This window comes from Chelonia mydas, chromosome 4, assembly GCF_015237465.2.
Source record: "Chelonia mydas isolate rCheMyd1 chromosome 4, rCheMyd1.pri.v2, whole genome shotgun sequence".
Lineage (NCBI taxonomy): Eukaryota > Metazoa > Chordata > Testudines > Cheloniidae > Chelonia > Chelonia mydas.
The window spans coordinates 11,461,290-11,477,967 of record NC_057852.1 but is presented as its reverse complement, the minus strand read 5'-3'; the positions used below and the strand labels follow the sequence as shown (position 1 = coordinate 11,477,967).

General features: G+C 42.1%; 1 protein-coding gene across 7 annotated transcripts in view; it reads right to left on the bottom strand.

Annotated features, from left to right (window-relative positions):
• Positions 1-16,678, bottom strand: part of WRN (WRN RecQ like helicase) — a 110,557-nt gene that overhangs the window by 77,503 nt on the left and 16,376 nt on the right. For 4 of the 7 annotated variants that reach the window (XM_037896633.2, XM_037896635.2, XM_037896638.2 and 1 more), the window contains exons 2-4: positions 15,323-15,444; positions 4,202-4,317; positions 3,109-3,254 (exon numbers count right to left, since the gene is read on the bottom strand). In XM_037896633.2, the coding sequence (XP_037752561.1) occupies positions 3,109-3,254; positions 4,202-4,317; positions 15,323-15,397 (337 nt within the window). In that variant the 5' untranslated portion in view covers positions 15,398-15,444. Of the gene's footprint in view, positions 1-3,108; positions 3,255-4,201; positions 4,344-15,322; positions 15,445-16,678 lie in introns of those variants that run through there. The other 3 variants (XM_037896634.2, XM_043544440.1, XM_043544441.1) reach the window with 3 other exon arrangements.

Sequence of the window (16,678 nt, the reverse complement as noted above, 5' to 3'; positions counted from 1 at the left end):
GCTGAATGATCACTAAAATTGAATGTGTTTCTATATTTTTCACATATTTACTTCCAAATTATTACACTGTATGCAGTTTTATGTTAACTTAAAACACAGGCAACCAGACACACAGGGACCCATTAGGAGAATAAATTTCGGTACACTACTAATAAGAGTACCGTTCAAATTACTTGGAAAAAAACACAGGAAAAGTTTCAGAGTAGCAGCCGTGTTAGTCTGTATTCGCAAAAAGAAAAGGAGTACTTGTGGCACCTTAGAGACTAACCAATTTATTTGAGCATAAGCTTTCATGAGCTGTAGCTCACAAAAGTTTATGCTCAAATAAATTTGTTAGTCTCTAAGGTGCCACAAGTACTCCTTTACAGTTAGGAAAGTAGATTTCCCTGGAAACTCAGGTGGGTTGGAATGGCATACTAAAAGCAAGTTAACCAAAAAACAAACCAAGCAGGAGCGTTGCCGCCATCAGAGTACTCTGAGAAAGATGTGATATTTGGGAGAAATCTGATACCAGGAGTAGGTCCTGCAGTGGTTGCCCAGTGGGGACAGCAAACTCTAAACAAATGGGCCAGGATTTTTAGAAGTACTGTACACCAACAGCTCCCAGTGACTCCAAGCAGGAGAAAGAAATGTGATGCATTTTTCACTGACAATCTAAATATAAATGAGTTGTGAGCAATTATATTCCTTCCTACAGCATTTGCCCAGACACAAGAACATGTGTCTCTCAGGCAAGGTCCTTTGCTATAAGTGCCAGTAACTACTACTGAAGGCAACGGGACTTGTGGTTGCACAGTGCCTCCACCCAAGATACAATTCATCATGTGCAAAGACCACTCCAAATATAGACATATCATCCTTTGGAAGGAGAGACCATCACCCACCCACAAAATTACACCCAGAAAGAGCTTTTGCATTGTACGGCCAAGCCCAGTATGTACACTTGCTTAGGACCAGACGAGTGTGGGTGATAGGCCAACAAAGCAAGCCTGGAGTAAACTGAGAATTTAGATAAACTCTGAAATGCCAAAAATGTGCAACTCAGATTCTCATATTTCATTCTGAAATTCAGTGTCACAGAGCATTCTTTTTCACTTTTGACAGAGAGTAACACGTGCAAGAGAAAAACAGTAATATCTATATTCCTCAGTATGGTTTCAACATGAGCCAGTTCTATCAGAGTTCTCACACAGCATACAGAGTTCATACTTTGGTGCTCTAAAATCCTGAATTTCCATCAAGTGGATCTCATGACAATATTAGGTCATAGAATATTTTTGAAGGTTATAGGGACTGATAGGTAACAAAGGGCACAGACTAAAACATTCAAGCTTGGTTTACTACAGTTCAGCACCTGAATCAGGCTTTAGGTATTTAAACAGAAGTGGCCTATTCTCCACCAGATTTGTGGGTGCTTTGTATTCTGGACACCTTACTTAGAAGCCTAATTATGATTTAAGGCCTGACTTCAGGAACCCACCTTGGACTATTCTGGCCATAATCTTTAAAGCCCTAAACCACTTGTAAATCTGCACCCAAAAATATTCACACCTAGTGCAAAGCTCAAGTTTGGAAAGTAGAAATTGAGCAAGTTTCTAACTTGATAAGTATTTGACGACTCAACATTTCACCATGTGTGTCTGGCTACATTTTATGATATAATCTTGATACTGGTATGGTCCCCATTCTGAACAGACTCCAAAGTTTATGTTGGATTACTGTTCATGGACTAGGGTTTATATTTAGGACTCTATACTCCCCTCAATTCACAGGGCATCTCCTACTGATATGAATGGAAGGTTGGCATAAAAATCCAGGAAGTAACATACATACCCTTCAACTAGGAACTCAACTTTTATTTATTCTCATCCTATGTTCAATGTCATCACATTTATCATCACTCAGTGGGAAAATCGCTACCTTTAGGATCGCCAGCATGTCTGCCCTTGTTTCTCTTCTCCCTCTATCCTCTCATCATTTCTCTCCCTCTTTCATGTCTTTGTACCTTTCTTCCATCTGAATTTCCTACCCTTCAACATTGCCCCACCACATTTGCTCAAATAAGCCATTAAATACAGACATTTAAAGCGTCATCATTAAACATTAGAGTGAACACCCCAATGAGACTAACAACCTCTTTCACACAGCTTCAGAACATCTGCCGACACATGACAATAACATTGCATCAGTTTACTCTCTGTTCATTTAGGTGGTTTCATTCACAACCATAAAAGTGCAGGTTCTACAGACACTACACACCAGGCTTGCCACAGATACATCAAGCAAGCTAGAACTAGTCTGCACAGCAGATACTTGATACCTCCCCTATAGGAATACAGGATAACACACAGATTTTAAGAACCAATAGCATTCTGACCACTCGTAAGGTTTTTAGCCAGTTGAGCCAAGGTAATAAGGGTCATTGTCAGCAAAATGTAGGCCTACCGTTTCATTTCTCTGTGTGTGTGTGTGGGGGGGGGGGGGGGGGGGGGGGGGGGGACAAATAAATTATATTGGGCAAATGGTATGAATGTTTAATATTTTTTATTTTAGTAAAGACAGTTTTCCTGAATTCAAACCCTTCCTCAGGAGCACAAGAAAGTGACTGTAAATAAGCTATGACAGTCATCTTCAAAGAGAAATGAAAACATTAGCAGAGTAAATGAGAAGGAAACTTTCCTTCCTCCTTGTTTGGAAACAATGGGAGATGCTGGATACTGAGCACTTTAGAAAATCTGGCCACTTCATTTAGGTGCCCATATGGGACCTACTGGATACTAAACTCTTTTGAAAAAAATCTCTCTCAAAATTGATTCAGCTTTAATTTACAATGCTAATAACACAGATAAAGATTTTTTAATTAAATTAATTATATATTAACAGTGGCACTTTCATGATATAAACTACCTATATGGACCGACAGAGACCAATGTACCTACACAGAATTGCATAGTTGGATATGTGCACTATAGTGGGGGTGGGTTTTCTCTATCAGCGGAAGCAGGAAGTACTGTCTGCTTCTGGAGGCAAAAGCACAGAACAAGTAACCTGAAACAGAGAGGCAATTCATGTCCATGTGAACCAGAGCACAGAAAGAATGACACTGACCTGACATTGACGAAATGTGAAACAAGTAGCATTTTTTCTCAGATACACATATTTGGATTAGGGCGACTTTCCCTACTTTCCCTTTAGTATATGATGGTGGCCATTCAATGTCAAATCCTATCACATCTCCACCAGACAGGTTTCTTCTGAAGAGAAAATAGTTGATTAATTCCCATTTAGTTATTCTGCTACACATATATCTATAACATATGACAACAGGATAGCTTACTTTAAAATGAACGACTAAACGACTCCCTGTTCAGGGGCTGTTAGCAGAGTTGTAGTCAAACAGCCTCCACGCTAAGGGTGAAATTCACCCTACTACGAAGGGCCCACCTGAAACCTTCCAAACAACGTATACCCTTAACTACAGGTCCTATACAGTACAGACACCCGTTTGTTGGCCTGCTGGGCCGTAATTAAATTCACCCCAAGGGAGAGAGAAACAGAAACTGGCCACTCCTTCCTTATGTATATTTTTGGAAGTTCTTGCTCATAACATAAAATGATCAATAAATTGAGAAAAATAGTTAAGTTTCTCCCCAAAAATATTGTATGCACTATGTACTGTATATCTTTAGGCCCTGATCTTGCAGAGATTCAAACACATACTTTACACACTGTAGTCCTACTGAAATTATTGAAATCCATGGAGCTAGTCACAACATGAAAAGTTACACACTTGTAGAGTCTGACAGGATTTGCACTTTAAAGACTGCTGCCCCCAGACATGAAGTCTCACAAAAAGGGTACAAATGCAGAACTACATCCAGTCAGCTAAAGTTAAAAGTTTATTTCTAAATTTCCACTCACTCCAGACATCATTCAGTAGCATTTATGGATAATCTTTAGTCCTAAGAAACTGTAACTTTACTTTGTGATTGTGAACAACATTGTAAAACCAGACAGAATTCTGCTACTTATACTAAAGAGAAAACCTCGATTATCAACAGACATTTTCTATGGCTGAGCAGCTGACCCAGTCTGTGTATGAAAACTGCACAACAGGTATAGATGTGCACGTGAAAAACACAAACCCTTCTGAGGTAGGGGTAGAGATAGAGACACAACAAGAAAACAAGCAAGCTTTTACCTGATGTCTTCTGACAAAAAGGAACAGTCGCTGGCATCATAGCTGTAAACAACAGAGCCATGGAACTCTAAGAAAGGCAGGTCATTTTCCAGAACACTCCTCTGACCATGAGACTTCTGTTTAACAGCATTTAGAAGAGGATCTGTTATAGGGCATATTTAGCCACATTGCAAATACATTCATTAGCACTACAATTGTTGCACAACTGTCTTAAAGCCATAGTCTTGGCTACCAAAACAATTTTGGGATTGGTTTGTTACTGTAAAACTATTTAGCAGAACAGTTACAAACTTTAAAATAGACAGCTCATAGCACCACCCTTTATTAAAGATCTGGTCTTGAGTTGCTTACAAATTTGCCAAACTTTAACCATTTGGGCTGAAATTTTCCATGCCAGGTGTCAACCTTTTATTGACCTGTTTTTGTAAAATTTCAGCCAAAACAGTTCATCATTTCTGAGAACAAGGCTAGGGGAAAGTACGTTTTGTCCAGGTTAAAAATTTCTGGCAACCTTTGCTGTGGAGCAGGAACCTGAAATATGTCAGGAGATAGCTTTTGAGTCAGGGATGTGCCTTTTAGCATCCCTGTAAAAAGGAGCCCAATTTTGGCCAAGTTATAAACCTATAACAAATTGCACATGTTCAGCTGAGACTTGTTAGGGCTTAGCAGATAAAGTCTCCAAGGATTCTGACTTCAGTGAGCTATGTACCCATTCACAAGTGGAGCAAATTAATGTCACACAGGCAACTTAAATTCTGGCATTTCCTAGTTTTTGGAATGTTTGACTTTGCAACCTTAATAATGTTATTTTAATATAGTTTTTGTGGTGCAATACATAGAAATATGAAATTTGTAGAGTTCCTTAAAATGAACAGAAAATTTCCTATCAATTATTTCCTTTCTGCAAGCAGCATCTCTCACAATTCTGGATGTCTGGGAAGTAGCAAGCAGCAGTCAGATATAAGGAGGGGTATAAAACAAGAGTTTGGTAGAAAAGAAGTACCCCCCCCTTTTGAGTGAGCACACCCAAAAGCCCTATATTATTTCTGGACCACCACCCACAGCACCTTTCTGCCAAAGGAGGCCTCTGCAGAAGAAAGTCAGTTTTATAGTGCTTAATGAAGGTGTTAGCTGCAGTCCAACTGTCCACTTTGCCAATTCCATAGGGGACACATTTTCTCATTGCGCCCATAAGGTTGCTACAGATCTCGTGGAGGGAGCCGTGATCACTTCTGAGCTAGGAACCGCCAATGATTTGTAGGCTTCCACAATATATAGTCTAATCCACCTAGCAACTGAGGACTTGGAAGCTCTAAGTCCCTGCCATTTTGAGTGGAAGGACAAGAATAGAGAGACCAATCTTCCTGAGGACTGTGTACACTTGAGAGAGATGTCAGAAGAGCCTTAAAAACCTCGGGTATGCCGTGTCTTCTCTGTTTGCTGCTGTGGTTTTGGACAGAACAAAGGAAGCACAACCTCTTGAGAACCATAGAAGTAGGAATTTACCTTAGGAAAAATAGATTCTGGTGTCCTGAACCCCACCTTCACCTCATGGAACATGCAGTAAAGGCTCCTGCATAGATAAGACTGACAGCTCTGACACTCGCCTGGCAGATGCAACAGCTACTAAAACACATTTTAATGGACAAATAAGAACACTGAAATCAACGGTTCGAGCGGATGGCTTGTCAGGGCCCTCAAAGCTAGCAGTAAATCCCATTTTGGGAAGAGTGGCCTGGCTGACGGACTGGCTAACCAGGACTGCTCCAAGGAATCTGGCTACCTGTGGATTGTCAGCCACGAGGAAACCTAAGCATGTTGTGAATATCATGCTACAAAGTTGCCACGGGCAACTATACTGGGTTGAAGGCCTCTGTCTATGTCTTTTTGGAAGAAGTCCAGAATGGTTGGAATTCCAGGGTTTCTGGGATTTGCACTGAATTGGCGGGTGCAAGCTGCCCCCTCAACACTTCCCACCCCAGGCCCCAATTCCACTGTTTTCCCTAGAAGAATCTTTGTCCCTTTGCTGGTACGTCTGCAAAGATGAGGAGCGAAAAGAGTGCCTCTGTCTGAAGGCTGGTCCATAGACTCTCCTGAGGGCGCTTTGTGGGGAAGGGAGAGAGTGTGTGGATTTTGCCACATTGTCAGCCACTCAAGTATCCATCTTTTTCTCCAAAAAGGAGAGAACCTGTAAACTTGGCCGAACATAGGACTTGCTCAGAGTGAGTATCCACCTTCCAGGGTCAGAGCCATAGGTGGTACCTGGCTATTCAACTAGAAGCCATGGCTTGGCCTGACAGCCTGATTGCATCCACTGATGCATCAGCTACAAATGCTGATGTTAAGGAGACACTCTTTAAAATCGGCAAAGAGTCCTGTGGCACCTTATAGACTAACAGACGTATTGGAGCATAAGCTTTCGTGGGTGAAGACCCACTTTGTCGGATGCATGTAGTGTAAATTTCCAGAGGCAGGTATAAATATGCAAGCAAGAATCGGGCTAGGGATAATGAGGTTAGCTCAATCAGGGAGGATGAGGCCCTCTTCTAAGAAGGCTCTTTAAAATGGAATCAAAGTCAAGGTGATCTTTGGGCTTAAGGCCTTTGAGATCTTCCGTCCAGGAAAGAGATGCTCCGGCCAAACAGGGAGCTGCCAAGGGCGCTCGGAGGGTGGCAGAGGAGACTTCAAAGTCCTTTTGGAGAGTGAATTCCATCTTTCAATCTATGGGATCCTTCGGGGAGAATTCCCCTCCTGAGGGAATGACCACATCCCTGGCGAGGGATGCTACTGCAGCGTCCACCTCTGATGTTTCAGCAATAGAGGTCTTTGGCTCTTGAATGTTACAGACCCTAAGGTGGGGGGCTCTTGTGAACGGACTTGCCCTTATCAGACTTTTTCCATTCATCCCTAATCACTTCCTCAGAAGAGGAGTGAAGGGGGAGCTAACAGAGTTTGAGACAGAAGGCTGGGTGCAGTCTGGGCACAACTCCCCATCTGCTGAGCCTGGAAAGGCTGCATCACCTATGGAGCACTGCTTGGGTTTGACCCAGGGCTTTCCTGGCTGCTCTGCCATGCCTCTACAGGGGGAGAAGAGCAGGCAGGGAGATGCTGCAGTGGAGACTGAAGGAGGGTTAAACCTGAGGGATAACCAACCCAGGGAGGAAGAGGAGCACTGAAGAGGGAGAACACTGCTCCCCATTTCACAAAAACTGGGCAAAACAAGTGAAAACAGAAGAGTAAGGGTGGGAGAAACAGAAACTGCCACCATTTGCTGCTGCAAATGCAGAGTCTGGCGGCAGGCGGAAGCAGAGAGGGCATGGCTAGAGCATGAAGCACCAAAAGGCTGAGCTACCCCCACGAAGCTGCAGAGAGGAGCGTAGCCAAAACACCCAGGAGCATGCGAAACGTTGGGCTACAGAAGAGTAATTTTTAAATTATTAGTCAGGTGCCCTGAAGATTAAAACTACCATATAAATATTAAGTGTAATATCAATTGTACTTGATATTTCATCTCACCTTTACTTGGTTAAAATTTTTATTTTGTTCTTTCTTATAAAACAACAGATTATGTCTAAGAAATGGCTCAGGCCCTGTCTTTGCTACATATTAACAGCACTAGGATGGGACTAAAAAGTAGAGTAATCAAACAATGCTGGCTGTGACTATGTGGTCAGCGTAGATCAGGGTTTATCCTTAAACACCTGACACAATGCTGTACGCAGCTGGTCTTTGACAGCATCACGTTCGCTAATTCTGCTCTGTACAGAACATACAATTTTGTAGCAAAGATAAGCCATCAGTTATTTGGGTATTTCTTACTGTAGTGTGTTATGTTGGCTACCAGCTTTGGAAACAACCTTGAGTCACACCCACAGTAGAAAAATAATCCATAGCACCTTCAAGGCAACACAATCTGGCCAAATTGCATATCATGGACATAGTAGCATCTTCATAGTTAGGGTTACATTCTAAAGTGGAAATAAAAATGTTCTCTGCAAATGTAGGTAGTAGCCTTTTTGGTGTGAAATTTCAGTTTTTATATCCTTTGAATTTTCCTTTTAGTTTTGGTTAAGGTTTTTTTTTTTTTTTTTTTTTTTTTTGGGGGGGGGGGGGAGAGAAAGGTTGGTTTGGTTATTTTTTGTGTGTTTTTTTTTTTTTTAATAGGATTTATAATTTGGCTCTGGCTGAAATTTGTCCATGGCAGTGCATCCACCTCTGGGTTGAGAGGTATATCCTCATAAGATCAGCTACAACCTTTGGGGGTGGGGGAAACTACATTTCAGATCTTTGTTGATAGTTATTAATCATAAGCAAAAATATTTGTACATAACTATGTGCCACTTATATTCAGCTGCTGTGTTGTAACATGCAACTTCTGCTCACAACAGAGAAATACCGTATGGGTTTTTGTTTGTTTGCTTTTTGTGTACATCTCCTGGGACAGAAGGGTTCATGTGCAGCAGAAACTGCTGACGCACGTAGGCTTTTCCGTAAGCAGCTGCAGGTATTACTCCTGGGGGAATTCTGCACCACTGCACATGTGCAGAATTTATGTCCCCCGCAGATTTATTTGCTTCCCTGCAGAAAAATGACTTTCTGACAGGGAAGCAAAGGGCAGTCATGCAACCCCCCTACTGCACCCTACTCTACAACTATATAGAGTTTCGTGGGTCCAGGGCAGCCAGCAGAGAGGTAAATCACTGTGGGGCAGGAGGCAGGGGGAAGACCCGGCTGGTGGCTCCTACCCTGCGCCAACTCAGCTGCTAGTCCCGGCTGGACTGAGGAGGACAGGACTTCCTCTTCCCCTGCACAGCATCTGAGACCGGGTCAGACCCACCCTCAGATCTCTCCCCCGGCTGCAGGAACCTCTGCAAACTCCCCACCCCCGGCCGCCCACTTCCTGAACCCATCACTCCTCAGCTGCAGGGGGAGGGATCCCTGTACAGGGAGCTACTCCCCCATCCGTCCAAGCCCCATGCATCCAGACCCCCTCATACCCAGACCCTCCTGCTGAGCCTTGCCCCCACACTCAGAACCCCCAATGAGCCCCACACCCCCTGCCCCAGGACCACCCCAATGAGCCTCCCACACCCAGATACCCACCCCAACGAGCCTCAACCAGCTGCACCTGAATCCCCGCCCCACTGCCCCAGCATCTGGACCTCTCCTGAGTCCCCCACACCCATACCCCCTGCTGAGCTCTAACCCCCCCCCCCCACACACACACACCCGACCTCTCCCCCGCTGAGTCCCAACCACCTTCACCTGGACCTCCCTGCAGAGTCCCATTACCTTTGCACCCAGAACCCCCCAACAAACCCCTCCACACCCAGAACCCCCACTGAGCTGCCGCACACAGATTGCCCCACACAGAACCCTCTCAACCCACACCTGGATCCCCCCACACTAAGCCGCTCCACACTTGGATCCTGCCTTCCTGAACTTGCCTGCCCACACCTGGTGCACCTGACACAGAGGGGCAGGGCCCTGCAGTGTTTCTGGGGCAAGCCCAGTCCTTGCACTATGTCAGGGTTGGGTGCAGCCTCACCGCTGAGTCCGTGTCCCGGTGGGTGCTGCACAGTCATCATCTCCCACCTCTGTGCAGCCAGTGGCCTGTGCTCCCCACTGCCATGCTGGAGCCTCCACTTTTGACAAATAAAATTTGCAGAATTTTAAAATATTGTGCACAGAATTTTTTGGTACAGAATGCCCTCAGGAGTAATGTACACACTCCTTCTCCACAGATCCCATTGTAATCATTCCCTCCCCGCACCCTCTCAACCCATTGAGACTTCATGCATCCCCAAACCCGCTCTTAATAAAATACTCCATATAGGAAGACTATGCAGGAAACAGTGTGTTAAACTTAGAAGTGGTGAGTAAGAGAAAGGTTAGAAGATGCAAAACTAGATGGATGGATGTCATACAAAAGGATCAGATTAGCTATGGCATTTCCAAGGAACTGCTTCAAGACAGACTGGAATGGAGGAGGACTCAGAGAGCCAACCCCATACAGATAGGACTAAGGCATGATGAAGTCACGTGCTTAACTTTGACCATGAGTAGTCCCGCTGAACGCTCCCTGGGCACTGCACCTTGACGTGATGGGAGAACGTGTGTTTTTCAATGAACACGAGATCTATGCTCACCCAAGGCTCTTACGTAAATTAAGTAATCATGGGATAAGAGGGAAGATCCTTTCATGGATTGAGAACTGGTTAAAAGACAGGGAACAAAGGGTAGGAATAAATGGTAAATTTTCAGAATGGAGGGGGGTAACTAGTGGTGTTCCCCAAGGGTCAGTCCTAGGACCAATCCTATTCAACTTATTCATAAATAATCTGGAGAAAGGGGTAAACAGTGAGGTGGCAAAGTTTGCAGACGATACTAAACTGCTCAAGATAGTTAAGACCAAAGCAGAATGTGAAGAACTTCACAAAGATCTCACAAAATTAAGTGATTGGGCAACAAAATGGCAAATGAAATTTAATGTGGATAAATGTAAAGTAATGCACATTGGAAAAAATAACCCCAACTATACATACAATATGATGGGGGCTAATTTAGCTACAACTAATCAGGAGAAAGATCGTGGAGTCATCGTGGATAGTTCTCTGAAGACGTCCACGCAGTGTGTAGTGGCAGTCAAAAAAGCAAACAGGATATTAGGAATCATTAAAAAAGGGAAAGAGAATAAGACGAAGAATATCTTATTGCCCTTATATAAATCCATGGTACACCCACATCTTGAATACTGCATACAGATGTGGTCCCCTCATCTCAAAAAAGATATTCTGGCATTAGAAAAGGTTCAGAAAAGGGCAACTAAAATGATTAGGGGTTTGGAACGGGTCTCATATCAGGAGAGATTAAAGAGGCTAGGATTTTTCAACTCGGAAAAGAGGAGTCTAAGTGAGGATATGATAGAGGTATATAAAATCACGAGTGGTGTGGAGAAAGTGAATAAGGAAAAGTTATTTACTTGTTCCCATAATATAAGAACTAGGGGCCACCAAATGAAATTAATGGGCAGCAGGTTTAAAACAAATAAAAGGAAATTATTCTTTACACAGTGCACAGTCAACCTGTGGAACTCCTTGCCTGAGGAGGTTGTGAAGGCTAGGACTGTAACAGGGTTTAAAAGAGAACTGGATAAATTCATGGAGGTTAAGTCCATTCATGGCTATTAGCCAGGTGGGTAAGGAATGGTGTCCCTAGCCTCTGTTTATCAGAGGGTGGAGATGGATGGCAGGAGAGAGATCACTTGATCATTATCTGTTAGGTTCACTCCCTCTGGGGCACCTGGCATTGGTCACTGTTGGCAGACAGGATACTGAGCTGGATGGACCTTTGGTCTGACCCAGTATAGCCATGCTTATGTTCTTATGCTGGTGGGAGTTTTAACTCCTGGGGCTGGAACCCAAGCAGGACAGGTCAAAGGGTAGGGGCCAGACAGAAAGCACTACACTAAGTTGGGCGTTGAGCAACGGTCAATAACCTAGCCTTGTAAAAAAGTTATGATACAGAAATACAACTAGATAGCCATTCTGTTAAACAGCAGGATAGACAAGGATGTCAGAGCCTTCTTTAAAAAAAGAAAAGGAGTACTTGTGGCACCTTAGAGACTAACCAATTTATTTGAGCATAAGCTTTCGTGAGCTACAGCTCACTTCATCAGGTGCATACATGCCTTCTTTGTGCCCGAAGTGACAACTGATGGCACAAGAAGGATTCAGATTCAGATGTAAATGGGACTATTCGGGTGAGTAAAGTTAAAAACCTGCTTATGTGTTTGTAGGATCAGGGTCTCAATTTTCAATGTTTTGTATTATGCCTACAGTAGTTTTGTAAAATGCAAATAAAATGCCCAAGTAGTGCAATTAAAGAAAACCCAGCATTTATAATGCAGTTCATTAAAAAGCTTAATCTAAAGTCACAATACCACAGTCACTGGCAAACCAAACTGCACCAAAAAAAATAAAAATTCTCCAGGCAGCGCGTCTGTTCCAGCATACCTGGAGCAGCTTCAGAAACAGGGGAGGGGGGCTGGGCGTGCGTGCGTGCCTGCCTGCATGATCACCGGGGGGGGGGGGGGGGGGCGCGTACGTGCATGCCAACAAGCGAGAGAGAGATTCTGTCCCTCTCTCTTGCGACTGCAGCTCCCTGGCATGTAGGTGTAGGGCTTTTTATTATGCAGGAGGCAGGCTGAAGGCACAAATGAAGCAGCCTGCCTGAGTTAATTGAATTAATTCTCTGAGGCACACATGGTAGCACCCTGACTGTGTAGTAAAATTCTTAAAGTTGCTGTTGATGGTTAATTGAGCTCATTCTCTGAGGCAGAAATGTAGCAGCATGCCTATTGTTAGTTAACTGTCCCCATTCTCAGTCAATTCCCCCAGAAGCATTAAAACCTGTGAAAGTTTTAAGGCCCCTACATTGCCAGAGTGATGTAAATGAGTCTTATTATAAATGACAGTAAAGGAATCCTCAGCTAGGAAGATCTATTTGCTTTTTCACTTTTTTCCTGTGCCAAAGCGGCACAATGGGGTTAGATTACAGCTCAGGATTTATTTTACTTACCCATTTAAAAAAAAAAGAAAAAAAGACTTTGAGGGCAAATAAAGCATTTACCAAGTAGTCAATAAAATGTCAGGACAATCAGAACCAAGCACTTCCCAAAGTACCCAGCCAAGTCCAGGACAATGATTAGCAAAACTGTATGACTTTCATGTGTGAAAGTCTGAGCAATTTAAAATGACATTCTACTCTTCCCCCCGCACCGGTTTGGTATTCTGTAATGTAATTTAAATGAAAATCAGGATTATAACTGGAATGCAGGGTATTAGTTACCAAGTGTTTGTAACTTAACTTTCATGTCTTAAGAAATGCTGAATAGTTATTGTGACTTTTTCCTGTGTTGTAGTTTAAATAAATTACCAAAACTATTGAAACTGGTGTGATTACACTGCATTATTTTGATACATAAAATATGCAGAATTTTGAATTTTTTGGTGCAGAATCCCCCCAGGAGTAGTATCTTGTAACTGAAGAAGGTAAACCTATTCAGTATGATAGTTTAAGCAGCAACTTAAGAGGAACCGTTTGGGCCAGCTGATGCCAAGAGCAGATCTACATAACTTTAGCCTCTGCAGTCAAAATACTCTACCAACTCCTGCTGATGCAAATGACAGAGGACCTAAGGAGGTATGCAGGAAGGGAGGACAGAGAAAGATCTGGGCTTGGGAGGGAAGGGGAAAATTGCCCCCACTTCCTATGGAGCTCCTCAGATTTGCCGGACGGGAGATTCTCACACAAATCTTAGCAGGCTGATTTGGTCCCTCTTGCAAGACATTTGATGGAAGCATTCTCCTTCCCACCTTGGGTTGCCCCTGAGTTCTCTTCTCTAAAGAGCAAGGCTAGAAATGTACCTGTTTGTTTTTAAAAAGAGGACTCAGGTCTCCAGCCGCAATTTGACATCCTATGATAAGCATGCCAGAGCTGGTAATCCCAATCAATTTTTGAAATTATACTTCAAATTAACAAAATGTAGGTGCTGAGAGCTAAGTCTCAACCACTATGTTTTCTCTATCTCCCATCTTCTTTGTTTGGAATTTTTGGGGTGTGATACAGGCCACTCAGTTTATGTGCTATGAAGTGGCAAAGTTAGACTATCAACTCTGAACACCTATTTATAGGACATCCTATTCTGGAATCCCTTCTACAAATCACTTCAGATTTGGTAGTAATACCCTAATTTAACCTAGTCTCTTCTCAATGAATTTTGAGGTTGATATAATGTTATAACAGTTTTTCTGGTTTTTAAAAGGAGGTCATAATCATGATTATAAAGAAGAGTCAGCTGCAACTTTAACTGTGGAGCAACTGCTGTTACTCCATAGCACTAGAGTATAGCAAACTCAGACAATCAGCTATGTAATGTACTACTCAGTGTTTTATACACAGTAACACTCCTGTCTTGACTGCTATTAATTAATTTAATCCTCATGCCATGTTGCTGTTTAGTCACTGATAGACAGACAGAGCGGATTATATTTGTTGCGTGTCTGTGTTAACGACTTGATATTGTTGAAATAAGAGGCTCAATTTAAATGATTTCATCTAAGATTATTAATCAGAGATAAGTATAGCACTATACAGAAGACAGAAATAAATACATTACTACCCTTTGTTGTCAGACTAAGAGCTGTACATGTATCTTACCTGCATCTGGAAGGGACATGCAGTTTTCATTTCCCCGCCCCCAAAGTTTTCATATCACTATCATTATATAGGATTTCAGACAAAGAATCAGTTTCCAAGAATATTCTCCCAGAAACATATGTTGTGATGTCATTTCTATACATTCTCAGTTTACCTGACTCTTGTGTCAAAGCATAATTATTTACCGCTGAGGGCACTAACAATTCTTCAAGTTAATATCTCTCAGTGCATCTTTCTTACCCCACAATCATTCTTCCGTATTGATTCCCCCAACAGAAAACATCTGCTATGACAATAATCTCTTATTAGTTTCCCAAGTCTATATATGCTTATGTCAGCATTTTATTTTAATTTTATTTATATATATATATATATATATATGTATGTGTGTGTGTGTGTGTGTGTGTGTGTGTGTGTATATGTATGTGTTAAGGAGATGATTTCCAAGAATATCTAGAGTTTTATAGACATGAAGGCACCCTAGAGTTATTAAATACATTCCTAAATAGGGTAACTTACTGGTCAAGGACCAGTGTTCTGGACTTTAGAATTCAGACATACTCTTTGTTGAAGATACAGATTCTAAAGAATAGTTAATATATATAAATGAATCAAATATAGAACAAGGAAAAACTAAAAGTATTACTATTTACTAACCGGTACTAACATATTACATGGTGAAATTTATATTAAGATTGTTATTCTGTCAAATGAAAAATTATGTAGGGCAAAATGGATCAAAAATGTACCACATAGATACAATTAATCTACAGACAAGCTATAAATATGTTAACAGTGAATACTGGAACAATGGTGCGAGCTGAAAATGTAATAAAATTGAACGTTAGTCCAAGCCATCTGTGTAATGTAGCACAACTAGATTTTCAAATCAGATCCTACCTTTTTGTCACCCACAGAATTGTCTTTACTCTGTGCAGACATCCACTGGGGAAGTTTATGATGTGGAGAAATCATTTTCAATTCTATATGATTAATTCTCCTGCATTTCTGTTACTTTTGTTCTGTAAAATTTAAGGGGGAAAAAAGGCAGTTAGTGAACAGTCGGTATACGAATGAGAGCTATTATTGCTGTTTTATCATTTTTAGTCCCCCAGGGTCTTCATTTTAGCTGATCACTTTAGGCTCAAGCAATCTGTCCACAGGGAAGGAAATGTACGTGACCTAGGTAAATGCAAGAGTTCTTCATCAGAGTTTCACCATCTGTTACACGTATACACAAATGTATAAAAATACATGAAAGAAGAAAATCTCGAAATATCCTCCTGAGAGAGAGTTCAGTAAAGTCTTTTGCACATTATGACAGCAACAACTAATTTAGGATGAAATGACTTCAGTGTATTTTTCCACTAAAATAATTCAGCCATTAACAGCTATGGTGCTAACATACCAAGCAACCGTAGGGATTTGTTTGTTTGTTTAACACTTAATCTAGTGATGCACAGTTCTGTTCTTTAGCCAGCCTTCTTACTCAGAGAGTTACATGCAGTTCGCATAATTCATGGTTTGAAAACTCCCTTTGCAGAGAGTAGGAACACTGTTCTGATGAGAGCAGGTTGCTTCTGCTGTGAGGATTGGTCCTGAATGTTCCCACCCCACCAAGTTGTGTTGAAGAGGAACTTGTGGCGCAGCAACACACAACGCTGGTCTTGCCAGCTCTCGGTGCGGTTACACTGCCCACCGTGCTGTCTCCAGCAGTTCCAGTTCAACTCATTGCTTTGTTGCATGTCTAAGTTAATGACTCAAGATTGTTAAACAACGGGCTCAACTGGAATTATTTAATCTAAGATTATCAATCAGAGATTAGTCCAGCACTATACAGAAAGAGATACGTTATTACCCTATCAAGAGCTGGCTCTGTCTCACCGTATCTGGAGGGAGGCGCAACCTTCACTCCCCCAGTGAAGTTCCCATACCAATATCATTATATAGGGTGGTAGACAAAGAAACCTTTTTTGCCAAGAATATTCCCCAGAAACATATGTTCTGATGTCATTTCTATACATTCTCAGTTTACCTGGTTTATGTGTGAAGGCTTGACTATTCACAGCTCAGAAGACTAACAATTCTTCAAGAGAATCTCTCTCAGTGGGTCTTTCTTACCCAACAATCATTCTTCCCTACTGAGTCCCCAACAGAAAACATCTGCTGTAACAACCATCCCTTATTACTTTCTCAAGTCTATATATGCTTATGTAAGCATTATATATGCGCCCTATATGTACGTATGTGTCTATG